This window comes from Lepidochelys kempii, chromosome 27 (genome assembly GCF_965140265.1).
Source record: "Lepidochelys kempii isolate rLepKem1 chromosome 27, rLepKem1.hap2, whole genome shotgun sequence".
NCBI lineage: Eukaryota > Metazoa > Chordata > Testudines > Cheloniidae > Lepidochelys > Lepidochelys kempii.
In genome coordinates, this window is record NC_133282.1 from 18,770,596 (window position 1) to 18,787,516 (window position 16,921).

Below are 16,921 nucleotides of genomic sequence, written 5' to 3' on the forward strand. Positions count from 1 at the left end.
CTGCCGCCCCGGGCCCCACGGGGGTCCCAGGCTCCGGGCGGCTGCGGGTCCTGGAAGGTACAACACAGACTTTCTGAGGGCGAATCAAAGCGCCTGCTCCGCTACCCAACCAGGACCTACGGCTCCCCGTCTCGCGAGCGGCGTCGGCGCCAGGGGCGTGACGTCAGGCGGGGGCCGGAAGCCGGGCGGGCGGGGGCCGGAAGCCGGGCGGGCGGGGAAAGGCTGAGGCGGCCATTTCTGTTCGCTCCCCCCGCCCTTCTCCGCGGCCGGCGAGGGGGAGGAATTTCCGGTCCGGCCGGGGCCCTGCTCCGCGTGCGGCGCATGCGCGCCGGGAAGAATGGTCACGTGCGGAGGGCGAGCTCAGGGATTGGCGGAGGCTATTGTGAGGTCAGTTCCGGCGGCGGCGAAGCCGGTGGTTCGGGCGGGCGCGAGTGAGGCCCCGAGCGAGAGCGAGAGAAGGGGGCGCCCGGCCCGAGACCCCCTCCCCGCGCCCGGCCCGGCCCCGCCATGGCCTCGCTGCTCAAGGTGGACCCGGAAGTGAAGCTAAAGGTAACGATGCCCCAGGGGGCCCGCCCCTCCCCCACAGCCCGTATCCCCCCCCCCACGTGCCCTCACGGCCATGTCCCGCCCCCCCCCCCGCTCATGCCCCCCCCCCCACCCGGCCGCGGACCCCCTCCCCCTCCCGGGGCCGCCCCTCCCCCCACGGGTCCCCTCCCGGGGCCGCCCCCTCCCCCCACAGCCCGTATCCCCCCCCCACGTGCCCTCACGGCCATGTCCCGCCCCCCCCCGCTCATGCCCCCCCCCACCCGGCCGCGGACCCCCTCCCCCTCCCGGGGCCGCCCCTCCCCCCACGGGTCCCCTCCCGGGGCCGCCCCTCCCCCACAGCCCGTATCCCCCCCCCCCCACGTGCCCTCACGGCCATGTCCCGCCCCCCCCGCTCATGCCCCCCCCCACCCGGCCGCGGACCCCCTCCCCCTCCCGGGGCCGCCCCTCCCCCCACGGGTCCCCTCCCGGGGCCGCCCCTCCCCCACAGCCCGTACCCCCCCCCCCACGTGCCCTCACGGCCATGTCCCGCCCCCCCCGCTCATGCCCCCCCACCCCCGGCCGCGGACCCCCTCCCCCTCCCGGGGCCGCCCCTCCCCCCACGGGTCCCCTCCCGGGGCCGCCCCTCCCCCACAGCCCGTATCCCCCCCCCACGTGCCCTCACGGCCATGTCCCGCCCCCCCCGCTCATGCCCCCCCCCACCCGGCCGCGGACCCCCTCCCCCTCCCGGGGCCGCCCCTCCCCCCACGGGTCCCCTCCTGGGGCCACCCCTCCCCCCACCGTGCACACGTGCTCTCCCGACAGCCGCGGGGCGGGGCCGGGGCGGGGCCGGGGCGGGGGAGCTGCCGCCCCCGCGGAGCGGTTGAGGTCTCGGGCGCGGCGGTGCGCGTCGTTGACCCTGAAGCCTACCGATGACGCGTCAAACCTGCTGCGTTCCTCGTGGTGGCCCCCCAGTTACCGCCGCGAAAACCCTGCGGTGCCTGCAAATCCCAGCCCGCCTGCTGCGGGGCGAACCTCTCCCGGAGCCCAGTACGTGGCGGTGCCCCTCGCTGCCGCCCCAGCCAGAGCTGGCGCTAAGCATAAGCAGACCGAGCCATTACATTGGGCCCTGAGCTGCTCAAGGGGGCCCCCATTTGCTTTTTTAGCATGGGGGGGGCAAATATTCCTGTTTAGGGTCTCCGGTGGGCTAGCACTGCCTTTGTCCCCAGCAGGGCTGGGTGCAGACAGCCGCACACCTGCAGCACACATGGCCGTAAAATACAGCTTAGTGGGTGGCCAGATGACTGACCCCGGGGGAGGGGCCGATTCACTGGCTGCATCCTTCTTGCTATATCTAATTCAATGCTGACCTTCCTTTTACTTGCCATGTCCCTGCCTGAGAATTTCCAGCCTGCTGCACCTGCCAGAGTCCCACAGAGCTTGGGTCCCGCTTGCCCTGCAGTGTACAGGACCCTGAGGGGGTCTACACTTAAAAATTAGGCTGTGAAAGTTTGTGCATTGAGTGCCGTAGTTAGGTCGATCTAACCCTCAGTGTAGATGCAGCTAGGTCGACAGAAGAAGTCTTCCATCATCAACCTAGCTACTTACCGCCTCTCAGGGAGCTGGATTAACAACATCAACCGAAAAACTCTTTCAGTCAAAGTAGAAAGTGTCTACACCACAATGTTATGGTGGCAGCATAGATAGACCCTGAATATCAGCGACTCAGTGTCTGGGCAGGCTGCCCTGTTGCTCAGGATGGGTGGCCATGTGCCTTCGCTTGCTACTTTTTGTTTTTGCTTGGGAGATAATGGCAGTAGATGTTAAATGTCTTGCTGCTTTGTCCTGGAATTCACTCCTCTGAGGAGCAGCCTTTTAGGTGAGGTGCCTACAGTGTGGGAACGCTTGCCTAAGCCTGGGGATTGGGGGAGAATATTGGAGGGGGATTGTCACTGGGGACACTTTTGTTGTAATTAACAGTCAGGTCTGTGGGGCCAGATCAGCCACACGGTTTTTGTTCATTGCACCTCTCAGATTGTAGATCTGGGCGCTCGTGCTGCATGGTCTGCTCTAGAATAGGTCTGAGTCTGCAAAACCCTTTGTCTGCTCCAAGTCACTCCCTTCTCCATTCACAGAGGCTCTAGATTGTTCTCTGAAATACTTGTAAGGGCACCATCAACTTCAGATTTCACTCTGACTGCAATGTTTTGCACCTTCTATTGTCAGAGCAACACCTCAGATTACAAAATGGAAATATTGGCATTTGTCCTCATTTGTTTCCTTTGCTTGTTTGACTGTGATAGTTGGTAGCACTGTTTCCCTGCTATAGTCAGGTTCTCTGTGTGTGGGTCAGTCACGTGGCAACATGAGAGTAAAATGTTTTTTAAAAAAATAAGAAAAGTGGTCATCATACCCCAAATTGACAAAGGGCTCAAGATCATGCGTAGGACCCCAAACCACTTGTATTTTAAATTGACTAGCCTTCAGGTTGGTGATGCCCCTTTCAATAACTGAACTGCACTTGTCTTCAGATTCTTGCCCTAGCTGTTACTCTGCAGTCCTGTGTTTTTGAGTCAGGGAATGTTGAGTCCAGGGAATGTTGAGGCAACCAACAAAGCCTCTCACCATTGGGGAGCATGCCCACTTCTCTCCCCAGAGAAAAGGACTGAATTGATGGGACCCTCACGTGGGGTGAGAATAAGGGCAAAACATTTCAGTAACTGGTAGCGTTTACTGCTATGGCAACCATGGGCTTCTTATGCAAATTATCAGTTATGCCCACCCCTCCACCCCCTCAGTGAACAGTGAGAACTCTCACTATCATCCAGACCACAAGAGCAAAGGAAGTATAAAAACCCACTTGGCCTAAAGCTAAGCAAAAGGAATAGATCTTGCAATGTGCATGCATGTGGGGTGGTGCAGTTACTCTGTTCTTCCACTGCCTCAGATAGGCAGTTGTCCCACTGCATTTCTGCTTTATGATAAATCAGGCCAGGCGTTAGGCATTTGACCAAGTCAGCTTAACAGCCAGATAAAGGAGAAGGGTTCGGCAGCCATAACACTTGACAATGAGTATTTAGGGTGGCCCTGAGAAGTTCGGCTGGTGGCAGCCTCTGTTCCAGTCCAGGAGTGCTCTGCAGATGTCACTAGCATAATGTGCATGTTTCTGAGGCTTCATGGGGACCTTCTTGAGTGCACTTCTTGACTTGTCGATCTAACAACTGCAGCTTCAGCCTCTGGTTGTGCTTCACCTGCCACGGCAGCTTGCTGTGTTCTCCATCACCCATGGTAGCAGTGCAGGGATCGGGAATGTTAGACTTGCTGTCCCTGCACTGACAGCATGGGCTCTGTTTACTGAGGTTGCTGAGTCTGACAAACAGGGACTTTCCCTGTCCTGGGGTAACAGCTTCTGCCCGGAATATCGAGTCTGGAGGCCTTTCAGCAGTTGGTAATAATGACATCTTATAAAGCTCTGTCGTCTTTCCCATTAGCCTGGTGGGGAAGGTGTCGGAGAGGCTGCTATGTGGCCACCCGCCCCTCTACAATATCATTCTCACCCTGGGTCTCCATTGTAAAGGGGTCACTTACCCTATGCGGAGGTTCTGTGTGCTTCAGGGCAAACTGGACCTTGATGCAGAATTTAGGTCCCCAAATTCTGGGCATTTAGGAGACTCTTGGGAGCTTCAGATACATTCTGAAAACAGGGTTTCTTATTGGATTCAATATGTCATGGCTAGGATGGTCGGGGGGGTGGCCCCACTGCTTAATTTTAGGATAGAGTACAGTTTTTAATACAGGCTCTGCATTTCCAGTTCTCACACTGTCATCTTCATGCTTCCATGCAAGCCCATGAAGATGAGTAGGTCAGCTCACTCCTCTTTGCTATTGTTTGAGGCTCTCTGCAGACAGGTAAATGGCCCTGGGTCAGTTACCTCTCGTACTAGTTTTCAGGCTTTTCACTGGCCTTCAGGAATGTAACAATGTACACCTCTAAGAGAACTGGAATTTGGGAGCCCAGCTCTGAGGCAGGGGATGAGTTCTGTAGCTGTGGAATGAATATGTAGGGCTTTGCCTCTGGGCCAGTGCCTGGCACACCTGGGCTGTTATATCAGGAAGAACTAAGGCTGGCTGTGAACTGTGTTTTGGATTAGTTATTCTGAGCTGTTGTTTTCCTCTTTTCTAGGTTGACTCTTTCAGGGAGCGGATCACAAGTGAGGTAAGTGTCCACTCCCATCTCCCCAGAATGGCATGTGGGGGCAGAGTGAATGCCATGTTGGGATCTAGCTTTCTGTTGGATTGTGCTATGATCTCTGAGGTGCAACAGAACCTTTCTTTGCAGGCTCCTTGCTAGCACTCAGCCCTTCAGTCACTCACTGAGTGTGGAGAGTCTGTAGCTCTGTTGTTCTCCAGAGCCTTGGCAGAGTGGAGGGCTGCCAAGACTCCTCCACCTTCAGGTGGGAGAGTTTGACTCCCTCTGAGATTTTTTTCCCCCTGGCTTTGAACAGAGCTGTATGCTTGGCCTTTTGCAGTAGCTTTGGTTTCCACAGTGTCCTTGCCTGCTGGCTAAGTGCAGAGGTGAGGGCAGCCTGGGGTGCTGCTCTCATGTAACCATCTGCTGTTCTTTCTCATTTAGGCTGAAGATTTGGTGGCAAATTTTTTCCCAAAGAAGTTGTTAGAACTTGATGGGTTCCTTAAGGTAAGATATGTGCTTTTGCCTGCTTCCCCACTTGCTTCAGAATGCAATCCTGACCCTGGGGAAGAGTTGTCTTTAGTCAGAGCAGAGGGTAAAACAGAGGATAAAACGCTGAAAAGCAGTGTCCCAAACTTGCGTTATACCCATTTGAATGCCATTAGCCCTAGACACTCAGCCCTGTGTATCTTTCAGACTGTGATGGTGTATGGAGTCCATCAGATAGAAACTTAACGAATTCTGTCCCAAACTGACAACCCATTTTCCTAGTCCTCTCAGTCCCATCTTCATACCTGCCTCTGTTCTCTCTTGCCTGGTGGCTGGATGAAACCTGAAGTCTGGAATCTCCCATTTCCTGGCGATTAACATGACGACAAAAGTTGTTAGATTTGTATGTGACTTCTTGTTGTTTTCCAGGAGCCCATCCTGAATATTCATGATCTCACCCAGATCCACTCAGACATGAACCTCCCTGTCCCTGACCCGATCCTTCTCACTAACAGCCACGATGGACTGGACGGGGTAAGATTCCTCCCTTGGCTATATTAATTAAACCTGCATGGCTTGCTGTGCATTCGGTTAGGCTGTTCCCTGATAATGACAGGCTGCAGCCGCCCGTGAGCATGTGAGAACTGGTCTCTTCAGCCCCTGGATCCTGGCTGGAGGCAGTGCTGTGGTTTGCTCTGTAACCCGCCCCCGGTTGGAGGGGGAAGGCTGCTCTGATATCAGAACCCTTGAAGATGTTCTGTAAGGAATTTCCTCGCTGCTGTCACTCTTGGTCCCGGGTAGTTGGGGAGTAAAATGTTCTGTTGTGTGTATTTTAGCCAAATATGAAAAAGAGGAAGCTGGAAGACTGTGAAGAGACCTTCCAGGGTAAGAGTCCCCAAGTCTCTGTGCCGCTGCCTGCCCGCTGAGCCAGCGCTACGTGCCTAGGGGTATGAACCTGCACAAGCTCCACCTGCCCTCTCCCGACTGCCACTGCCCTACCCAGGCCTGTCCGTGCTTCCTCTTAAAAGCTGGGGCGTGTGACTGAGTCATGGAGGAGCCCGATAGTGGTTCTGCTGAGCCGAGCTTGGCCTCTCCCAAGAGACTGGAGTAGTGCTCATCAGAGCCGGCATGCTGATGGAGGGAGCAGGGTAGAGCCACATGGACCCCTTCGTGGAAGGAAGGAGCCGTCAAGCCTCATGCTGCATCGAAACAGAGGCAGCTCCTACGTGTGGCTCAGGGAGCAGCTCCCTTTGCACCCTGTTTCTCCAGTTTGGGTTTCTTCCTGGGTCTTGTCTCTCTTCCCCTTCCTCTGTAATAGTCTGTTAAATATCCCTGTCCCCATGGCAACCCGGCGTGGTTGGAACACGTGCAGAGCTGGCTGTCTCTGACTTGAGATGCTGTGAATAACTGACCTTTCCCCTCTGGTGCTAGGTACTAAAGTGTTTGTGATGCCCAATGGGATGCTGAAGAGTAACCAGCAGCTAGTGGACATCATTGAGAAAGTGAAACCGGAGATCAGGCTGCTGATTGAGAAGTGCAACACGGTGGGTGTGGGCCTGAGCATGGAGCTAGATGGCGATCGGCCCCCAGACACCACTATCCGAATTCTTTCCCCATAGCGTCAGGGCTTCTCACTAACCCACAAAGAGCGAACTGGGCCTCCATCCTACCTATAGAATAAGGAAATGTAGGACACCGCCCCTCCCCCCGGCTTCTCATGGTCTCTGAACAGGATGCTCCTCAAAGGGGCAGGTACCGGCGCTGGCCAATAGAAATGGCATTTCCCTCAAAAGAGCTTGGAGCTGCCCTGACTCCAGCTCCTGGAGCGGGCACTGTCCTAGCTCCCTCCCGCTAGTCCTTTGCTCGGAAGGGCTTTGCATCTCTGTGATGTTGTACGGCACCACCTTGCTGAGTGGGGCTTCAGTAAAATCGAGGGACAGAAGCTTCCCTTAATGCTTGGGTGGATGTCACGGGGTCCCAGGAGAGGTCAAGGTATCAGGCTTAGTCCCCAGTCGCCGCATGAGTCAGGCCCTGAGACAGTCTTGGGATGAGCTGCGCGAGCGAGAGTTTCTGAGGGCTCCCAGTAAGAGGTTCTGGTTTAAAGACAGGTCCCTCCAGTGCTGTCTGCACTCAGTCACAGTGTCACTTTCTGTCCCTCCAGGTCAAAATGTGGGTGCAGCTCCTGATCCCCAGGATAGAAGATGGAAACAACTTTGGCGTTTCTATTCAGGTAAGGCGACCCATGACATCGTGGCTCCTTTATGGGCTAGTGCCCCAGACACCAGGGCATCTTGGGCTCCTGAGGAGCCTTTCATTAGATCCACCTGGCTCTGCTTCCAAACAGCTCTCTTTGATGGATAGATTGGGCTAGTTTTGGTCTTGAAACCTGAATCCTTCCCTGGCATCTGAGAGGCGGGAGGGGCAGAGAGTACCTAAAAGCATCACTTTGCTCAGAGGCCTGGGAGCCACACCATAGTCTTGCAAGACCCAGTAAAGCTGAGCCATGTTTGAGGGAGGCTGTGTGCTACAGGCAGCCTGCCCCACCCAGCACCCCAACCTGGCAGGATCAGGGTGGTTGTGTGAAGCTATTTGCATTGCTTTCTTCCCTGAATCTCCCTGGAACTTGGCTGCTGATCCTCTGAGCAAGGCAAACTAACTTCTTAAGGCTGTGTGGCTGGTGCAGGGAGTCATTGTGGCCAGGAACTTCTGGTTCCTGCTGGCTCCTATGTTCCCGTAACCTTCGCTAACTGACTGAGGCTTGAGACTTGCATCTGATTCTACCCTGATGGGTAGATGGAGCAACTTTAAAGATGGCCAGAGACTGAGCTGCTTGACCCTGGGTGGCTGCACATGTGAGTGGGGTTGGAGGTTCTTGCTTCTGCTGTGAAGCTCACACTGCATCCTTGGCTCCCTTGCAGGAGGAGACAGTGGCTGAGCTGCGGACTGTGGAGAGTGAGGCAGCTTCATATCTGGACCAGATTTCTAGGTAGGTGGAGGTGGGGAAGGGGTGGCTATGAGCTCTTCGATGGGTCCCTCCCTGGGGAGGCTGAGTGCATTTGGGTAAGGACTTGAGCCCCGTGGCTAAGGCAAGGTCTGAGAACACTGCTTTGCTATTTTCTGACTATTAAATCCACCCTCTTCCATTCCCTTCCAGATACTATATCACGAGGGCAAAGCTGGTTTCCAAAATAGCAAAATATCCTCACGTGGTAAGTGGAGCATCTCTTTGCTGAGCGTTTGGTGGGGTTGGAGAGAATTAATTGTCTTTCTGTTTCTGTGGATAGCCCTCTACTGGCTGTTTCTATCACTGACTCCTTTAAGTAGCAGCTGCCAGAGTGCTGTGGGGGCTGGGAGCCTGGAGGGTTGGCGGAGGGGCTCTGTGGTGGCTAGGAGCCCTGGGAGGGGAGCCTGCAGGGCTGGAAGGATCTGGCTTCTCTCAAGGGAAGGGAAAAACTGATAATAATTAATATAAATCAGAAGTTAGGTATTGTAGAAAATCGATAAGGGATGCAAAGGGACACAAGGAGAAATCTATGGCCAGCAGAGTAAAGGATATTAAGGGGGAGTTTTAAAATATATGAGGAACAAAAAGAACCCTCCAATGGTATTTGTCCAATACTAGATGGGGATGGTAGAATTATCAGTAATAATGCAGAAAAGGTGAAAATGGTCAATAAATTCTGTTCTACATTTGGGGGGAAAACAGAAGATACAGTCTCATCCTATGGTGTTAACACTTTCCATTCTAGTAGTATCTCTGGAGGATGTTAAGCAGCAGTTACTAAAGACAGACATTTTGAAAGCAGTAGGTCCAGATAACTTGCATCCAGGAGTTCTAAGAGCTGACTGCGGAGCTCACTGGACTGTTAATGTTGATTTTTTTTTCAATAAGTCTTGGAGCACTGAGGAAGTTCCCGAAGACTGGAAGAAAGCGAATGTTGTGCCAGTATATACAGGGTAAATGGGATTACCCAGGTAATGATAGGACATCAATCCCAGGCAAGACAATAGTGTCTGATATGGGATTTGATTACTAAAGAACTAAGGAATACATCAGTTATATGATCTGTCAGCATGATTTTATGGTAAATAGATCCTTTCAAACTAACTTGGTATACTTTTTATAAGATTACAAGTTTGGTTGATAAAGGGGATAGTGTTGATGTAATATACTTAGACTTCTGTAAGGTGTTTGACTTGGTACCGCACGACATTTTGATTACAAAACTAGAATGATATAAAATTAACATGGCCCACATTAAATGGATTAAAAACTGGCTAACTGATAGGTCTCAAAATGTAACTGTAAATGGGGAATTGCCATTGAGCGAGTCTGTTTCCAGTGGGATCCTGATGGGATCAGTTCTTGGCCCTATGCTATTGAAAATCTTTATCAATGACCTGGAAGAAAACACAAAGTTATCAGTGATAAAGTTTGCAATTGACGAAAATAGGGTGTGGTAAATAATTAAGAGGACAGGTCACTGATTCAGAGCAATTTAGATTGCTTGGTAAACGGGGTGCAAGCAAACAATATCCGTTTTAATACGGATAAATGTACATCTGGGAACAAAGAATGTAGGGAAGCAGTGACTCAGAAAAAGGGGGTCATGGTGGATAATCAGCTAAACATGAGCTCCCGGTGTGATGCTGTGTTCAAAAGACCTAATGCAATCCTAGGATGCATAAGCAAGGAAATTTTGAGTAGGAGCACAGAGGTAATTTTAACTCTATGTTGGCACTGGTGCAACTGTTACCAGAATCCTGTGTCTAGTGGTGGGGTGCCCACAATTCAGGAAGGACGTTGATAAACTGGAGAGGGCTCAGAGAAGAGCCACAAGAATTATTAAAGGATTAGAAAACCTTCCTTATAGTGAGAGACTCGGAGTCCAATCTATTCAGTTTAACAAAGAGCAGGTTAAGGGGTGACTTGATCATAGCCTATACGTACCTACCTGGGAAACAAATATTTGATAATGGGCTCTTCAGTCTAGCAGAGGAAGGTCTAACATGATCCAATGGCTGGAAGCTGAAGCTAGACAAATTCAGACTGGAAATAAGGTGTGTGGTGTTAACTGTGGCAGTAACTAACCAGTGGAACAATTTCCTAGGGTCATGGTGGATTTTCCATCACTGGCAATTTTTAAATCAAGATTGGAGGTTTTTCTAAAATGTCAGCTCTAGGAATTATTTGGGGACAAGTCTCTGGCCTGTGCTATACAGGGTGTCCTACTACATGATCACAATGGTCCCTTCGTGCCCTTGAATGCATAAGGTTGAACAGGAGAGAGCCCCCTTGATGTCTGTAGAGGGAAGGGCAGCCTGGCTTTTAGGCTATTCACAGCCACATTCTCCCTTCTCTGTGTAGGAGGATTATCGCCGCACGGTGACAGAAATTGATGAGAAGGAATACATTAGTCTGCGCTTAATCATCTCTGAGCTGAGGAATCAATATGTGAGTGAGAGTTGGGACCCCAGCTCATGTGTTCCCCTGTGGAGAAGCACCCTTGGATCAATCCCACCTCAGAGCCCTGAGAGGGAGCTGGCCTGGGCCTCTGCTTTCCCGTTGCTCTTAGCAAGCAGAGATCGCGGCAAGTTGCTGCGCTGGAGAGTCTGGTATTTCCCACCTCTGTACTGAGTGCTGGCAAGCCCAGGGGCATGCAGTTCATTGTGCTCTTTGCGGGAACCTTCCGACCCAACCTCTCCAGATGGTGTAGGCCAATCCTGGGCTCTGTTAACTAATTCACTCTCATTGTTGGGGCCAAAACATGCTGGTCTCTTCAGAGTGCAGACAGGCAAGGCCTTGCCTAAGAAGCTTACTGCTTGACATGAGACATGATGCGCTGAGTGAGGGCGATGGCTGGTGAGGCAGGGAAGGGCCAAGGGGCTGTAACTAAGAGCAGCCATTACTCAGGTTAGGCCAGTGCTTATGGTGAGAGTGAAGTTAAGTCAAGTTGTGGACCTCCCCTCCTGATGTACATCCATGGTCTCTCTCCTCTTTCCAGGTCACTTTGCATGATATGATCCTTAAAAACATCGAGAAGATCAAGAGGCCTCGGAGCAGCAACGCCGAGACTCTCTACTAAGTGTCAACGTTTGAACTTGAGAACTGTTCAGTCAACTAAAGACCGTCATTGCCTTGGTTTGTTACGTGACTATCGAGATGGGAAACTGGCTGGAAATAGTATTGCACTCGTAGTTAAACTCTAAAGAAACCCTCGCCTAGTTCTGTGATTGGTTTTGTTCAGGTCTCAGGAACTCTCCCTAATGTAGGAATTGGTATTGAGCAGGCCACTGCCATGGGACATGCAGGCTACCGAGAGTGAGCAGCTGCCAGGTAGGAATGCTCCTCCAAGCCTTTCTTCCTACTTAGGTGGGAATTGGATGAGACACCAAGCCCCGGGGTTCTCCCCTTTCCCCCCCGCCATCTGTCAGCTGCAGGGTTTTCTTGGGGTCCCTGGGAATGGAGGAGATGCAGTGTCTTCAACACTAGACTGAGTCCACAGAGTGTGTGCTGGCTGCGAGAAGCCGGCTGCTTCTCAGTGCCATCTCTGAGTGAGCCCTCTGCTGCCAGTCGTTTTATGCGTGTTAACTGTAAGGCTGGGAGGAGGTGCCCCTTCGGAGCAGGCAGCTCCCCTAGGCCAGGCTGCAGCCACACTCAGCAAAGTGCCATTGAGAGATTTTTAGGTTCGAACAAACCAGGAAAGAGCTATCTTAAGTTAGATCCCACCCCATTTGTCCCTCTCCCTTGTGAAATGCAGCTAGATCAATGCAGAGGGCTATGTGGCACACCTGTCACTAGATCTGGTTGCCACCAGCCACGTCCCACTGGCTGGTGGGTTCAGAGCCCGGGTAGCTTTTGCTCCTATGTAGCTTTCCTCTTGGCTCTAAAAAAGCAGTTGTCCTGGTTAAAATCAATGTTAATCTCCTTCGGCATGAGGCATTTCTGTCCAGAATGAAGTTAGGGAGAGGCCCGAGCTCAAATTTTGAAGTCCTCATAGTCTCCAATAATGCTAAGGAATTAGCAGGTTGTGACGCACAGTCCCCTGCCGAGTGTATTTGGGGGGCAGGGTTTGGCAGGCTGGCTGCGATGGCTGATCTGTTGGGATGAGGATGGCCAAAAGCAGCCACAGCAGATCAGTATCAAAACCCCAGCACCCCATGAAAAGTACCTCGATTCCTTCTCCTGTGCCCAGGAGCTCCTCTAAGGCCATTGGAACGTTTCATGGTCCATTGCAAACCCCATGGGAAACGGTCAGTTGCGTTGTCAGTTTTTGTATGTGTGGGAAATGGGCTCATGATGCTGCAGGCTCCTTCTACATTTTCTTATTTATGGTATTTTTACTTCACACCCTCCTTCAGGGGAATGCTGGGTCAGTTGGTCCTGGACCCCTGAAGCTTCCATGGGTCTCACTGTCACACTTGTAACTTCTTGTGCAGTAGCCTTATAGTAGTTAGTTGTGAGAAATGGAATGAACGTCCTCTCCTTCCCTCTTGCGTTCTGTTGCTTTTGTTTCTTCTTCTATGCTGAAGAGCCACGTTTTCTCTTGCTGGTTTCCCAGGGGTTGCTCTGAGCGTGGAGGGCCCCCTGGCCCTTTCGATAGACTCCTTTGTTGTTGTTTGTAGTAAGTCCAATTTTCGTCTTCCCGTTAATAAATATTCAGTAACAAACCAACTGCGTCTTAGCTGCTGCCTGGGAGCAGCACCTTCACTGTGTGTTTCTTTGTACTGATTCCTTTTTATTTGTTGGACTGTTCAACTTTCCTTGCCAGATGAACGTATGTAAAACTTTTACCATGTCAAGAAATTAAAATACAGGTACTTTGAATTCTTAAGTAGGACCCTTGTGTGATGCTGCGTTGTCAGACATGCTCTGTCGGTGGCTATGCCTCGCCTCTGTCCCAGTCTGGCCATGCCTCTCTCACGTCCACTCGCTCCACCCTTGTGCTGTATCCATCGCCGTGTCCTTCACCATGTGTCCAGACAATCGTCTGCTGCTGTGGGGTTCCAGCAGCATCCAGCAACTTAGTACCAAGGCCCCATGTCCTTACACTGCCCATTACTCACTCCTGCGCGGGGTGAATGGGAGTTGCTAGAATAATTTGGAATAAAATGGGCCGCTGGGGACCAGGGACTGGGATAAGGGAGCCTCCAACTCTAGGCAGCTGGTGCCTGGAGCTTCTTCCTTGGACCCTGGCTGCAGCTCTGTGTAGTGGGTGTCTCCCACATCAGGGTTGTCAGTCTCAGTGGTGAGGGCTGGATGGACTAGGCCTGCATGTGGGAGAAGCTGGCACAGCTGCCTGCCGTTTTAGGGCTAGAGTGCAGGCTCCAGGGCTCTCACCTGGCCCCTTTCACTAGGCTGGAGCTGGAGACCAAAGGAGGAAAGATACAGGCCAATTGCAAAGTTCAGCAGCGGTGCCCAGGCTGGCAGTCTGCCACGCCATGGTTTTCTCATTCCACTTCCTGCTCTGAGTTCAAAGCTACTGTGGTCTCAGAACACTGACCTCATCTTTTCTTTTTCATCTCTTGCCTCATTTCCAGCTAGCAGCTCCATCCTGGGGCTAGAGACCTGCTCCTCCGCATCAGTCTGCACGCGCACTCCCAGCTCCACCACATTTTCCAATGGCAACCGATGGTTTCCAAGCTTCCTCTCCCATGAGCTTGAGCTCTGAGGGAGGATTGAAATCTCCCCCTTAATGCTGTCTCCTTTCTGCCCTAGAGCCAGGCTCTCCCCTGGGTTAATGGAACTTGCCGCATACTCCACTCCAGTGTGGTGTCAGGTATTCGCAGTCCTCTTAACCCCCTGGTCTGGGTGAAGGAGGGACTTAGACAGTTGATGCTGAGGATCTGAGGTAGTTAAGGCTGCTTGATCTGGGTAGGGGTCTGTTCTGTACAGAAGCCATCCTCAAGCACACACTGAGGGGTTCCCTGTCTGGAGCCAACAGCCACTAGATGATGATCTTGCTCCAGCCACCGCCCCATGGTGCTCCCGCCCCGAGCAGCTGGCTCCTGTGAGAGCACGCTGGATCTCATCACAAATCTTAGGAACCACTGAGGAATGTGAGAAACAACTTCTGGATAAGTCTGAGTTTCCTGCTGCCTGTGAGGCCCCCTCCACTCTGCTCCCTGTGGTGTGGGAAATGCCAAAGGCCTACTCAAGCCAGGCCCCCTTCGCAACAGGAGCGAAGGACTGTGGCTTAAAATAAAATTCCTTTGTTTGCTGTGAGGCCGCAGGAGCTGGGGGTCAGCATGGATTGACGTTGAAAGAACCTGATATGGCACTGTGTGAAAAGCACCCGCTCATCACTACCACAGAAATAAGCGTTCGTGGATCTTAGGGGCTGGTCCAGCTGCAGAGCCAGGGGAACCGGCTGCTTGTGTCAAAGCTGGAGCAGCTTCCTGGGCGTTCACCCTCTAGCTGGGAGTAGCTCTTTTGCTGTGCTCACAAGGAAGCTGGTAACATGTTGCTAGGGCCTGAACTCATGGGTATGTGGGGAAACTCACCTAGGTGAGTGTGCCTATTAATGCCTGTCAAAGGGGCAACCAAGCACAGCAGCGATCTGCCCCATCCCTGCAGCCAATATAAGGAGAGTGAAAGAACATCAAGCAAACTTATTTTGACATTTAAAATGATGTAACTAGCTGACAGGAGAAAATGGGAGCAAGGAATTTAAACGTCCCTGCAGCCGGAGTTCTGCCTGGAAGTAGACAAGCCCAGCCAGCTCATGGGGAGTTGAGTAATGGGCTCCCTGCCCTGGTGGCTGGCATTCTGGTGCTGCCGCTGGCTAGCTGGCTTTCGGTTTGGTTCCTGTACATTGCAGAGATGAATTGTGCAGCTGTACCTGTTGTGTGAGCTGCAGTATCTGCTCTCCTCAACACGAAACTTCCCTTCTCACTCCTTCGGGGGGGAGGGAGGGATTTACCAAACCCAGGATGTAGCAATAGGTGGTCCCAAAAAGGAATTACCTGGCTAAAATAAACCTCCGCAGGAAGTGAATTCTCTGGGGCAGGGCTGCAAGAAGTTCTGTATTGTGGCTGGATCGGATGTGTGGAAGGGGATGCATGCTCTGAAACTGGGAGTAAACAGGTTGTGTTACTGCTAGTAAGGAGATTTGATACTTCCTAAGTTCTGAGCTTCTGGAGGTGTTCTGTTTTAGATGAGACCTAAAACCAAGGCCTTCAGCACTTGTGCTTCTTAAAGAACCCAGATCACTTTTCGTAAGCATCAGAGAGTAAGCCCAGGTGTCCTAGCGTGCTGCTGTTCAATTCATTTCATTTGCTTCCTGACATTTCCCTTGCAGTTTTGAAATGGATTCAGATTTGTTCTCCACGGGCTCTGAAAGGGTGGGGCTGCTGTGACTCCGGAGAACTTTATCAAATGCTTTCAGATCCCTCGGCTGGAACCGTGCCGCAGAAGCAGAAGGTGTCAAGTACTGCACGTTTAGACAGTGCGCTGCCCTGGGGTGTCCTCGGGCACATCAACAGGCCAGAAACTCGGGAGAGCAGCAGCACAGAACCACCCATTCCCTCCATGTTGGCCATATCCTTCCCCACAAATAGGCTGCTCGTTAGTGTGGGTAGGTGGGTTTTTACTGTGGTGTAACTAGTGAGCTTAGATCTACATGAAAACACCGAACAAATCCCAAACCTTTGTGTTCAGGCCACCCTGCAGCTCCCTCTGCGCTGGCTCCAGGCAGCTGTAGGGCTTAGCCACCTTTCTTTAAGCACTCCCTGACCCTTAGAAAAACGCTGTGTTTACAGCCTGTGCCTGGCTACAGACAGCTCAGAGGAGATGTAAACTGTCATTGCGTCGCTCTTAGCCAGGGCTCCATTCTCAAGGCCGCTGCTGAATGCACCACTCCTGTAGTGTCTCCTCCCTGGGTTCGTGTTGCTTGTCTGCAGGTGTGATGCTAGTGAGTCCAGCAGAAGGAAAGGGGCATGTTTCTGGGGTAGCCATCTTGTATAATTCGCCTGCCAGCAGGTGAGTGGTGACAGCAGCAGCCCCTGCCCTCGCCACAGCGCTAGACTCCAGCTGCCCAGGAGCCGGAAATGGGTGGACTCAGAAATGACGTGCGGCCGCTTGTGTCTGTCTTCACAGCTGCAGACTAGGCCAGAGAAGGCTGCTGGGGCCGATGATGATGGGACGGTGGTGTGGGTGCTCTGTCAAGAGCAGCCCTGGCTAAATACTTCCCTACAGGGCAGGGAGATGGGTCCAAACCCACGGTGAGGAAGTAGAGGTGGAACTGCCCGAGGAGGAAGCGACCTGCCCCCAGCAGGAAAGAGCAAGTGTTGCCTGCAGGAGACGGTAGGGAGGGGAGGCTGGCAGCAGGAATGGAAACTTGCTCTGATTCTTGGTTTGCTTGTGTGTTCAGCACAGGCTGGAGATCCGGCAGGGATTATGGCTCAAGCTGCAGGACTTTTATTTATTTCATTTAGGAGCCATCTCACTAGCCAACTGTGACACCTGCGCCTTTCTGGAGGTGCAGGGAGACCAAGAAAAACAGTAACTTATGAGTCACGAGAAGTCGTGCTCGCCAGTGGGAATTCCAGCAGGAGGCTGCCAGCGCCATGATCAGTCCAGGGAAAATGTGAAAAGTGGCAGTTCAGAAATGTGTCTTCTCTTTTTCCTGAGCCCGCCCATCCGGTACCAAGCTGGGCTCCAGCGTGTGGCCAGGCAGCCTGGGGAGAGGGAGAAGCACATGGTGGAATCCAGGGACTCCT

The 16,921-nt window shown here is 52.8% G+C and overlaps 1 protein-coding gene across 2 annotated transcripts; it reads left to right on the top strand.

Moving 5' to 3' along the window:
* The first annotated feature begins 411 nt into the window (after nt 1-411).
* PSME3 (proteasome activator subunit 3) lies at nt 412-13,035 on the top strand. 2 transcript variants are annotated; one of them, XM_073325564.1, is made up of 11 exons: nt 412-549; nt 4,706-4,738; nt 5,156-5,218; nt 5,630-5,734; nt 6,037-6,085; nt 6,632-6,744; nt 7,362-7,430; nt 8,119-8,186; nt 8,355-8,409; nt 10,569-10,655; nt 11,206-13,035. In XM_073325564.1, the coding sequence occupies exons 1-11, from the start codon at nt 508-510 to the stop codon at nt 11,284-11,286; spliced, it is 765 nt and encodes a 254-aa protein (XP_073181665.1). In that variant the 5' UTR covers nt 412-507; the 3' UTR covers nt 11,287-13,035. The 2 variants fall into 2 exon arrangements, with proteins under 2 accessions (XP_073181665.1, XP_073181664.1); XM_073325563.1 differs by lacking the exon at nt 412-549 and adding an exon at nt 1,391-3,213.
* Nucleotides 13,036-16,921: the final 3,886 nt, after the last annotated feature.

What these genes read in the sequence shown, in the direction of transcription:
- PSME3 (XM_073325563.1), top strand. Translation starts at nt 3,103, where the DNA reads ATGTTGAGTCCAGGGAATGTTGAGGCAACCAACAAAGCCTCTCACCAT. An exon ending in ACTTTGGCGTTTCTATTCAG is followed by an intron (nt 7,431 to 8,118) that starts GTAAGGCGACCC and finishes GCTCCCTTGCAG; the next exon opens with GAGGAGACAGTGGCTGAGCT. An exon ending in TATCTGGACCAGATTTCTAG is followed by an intron (nt 8,187 to 8,354) that starts GTAGGTGGAGGT and finishes ATTCCCTTCCAG; the next exon opens with ATACTATATCACGAGGGCAA.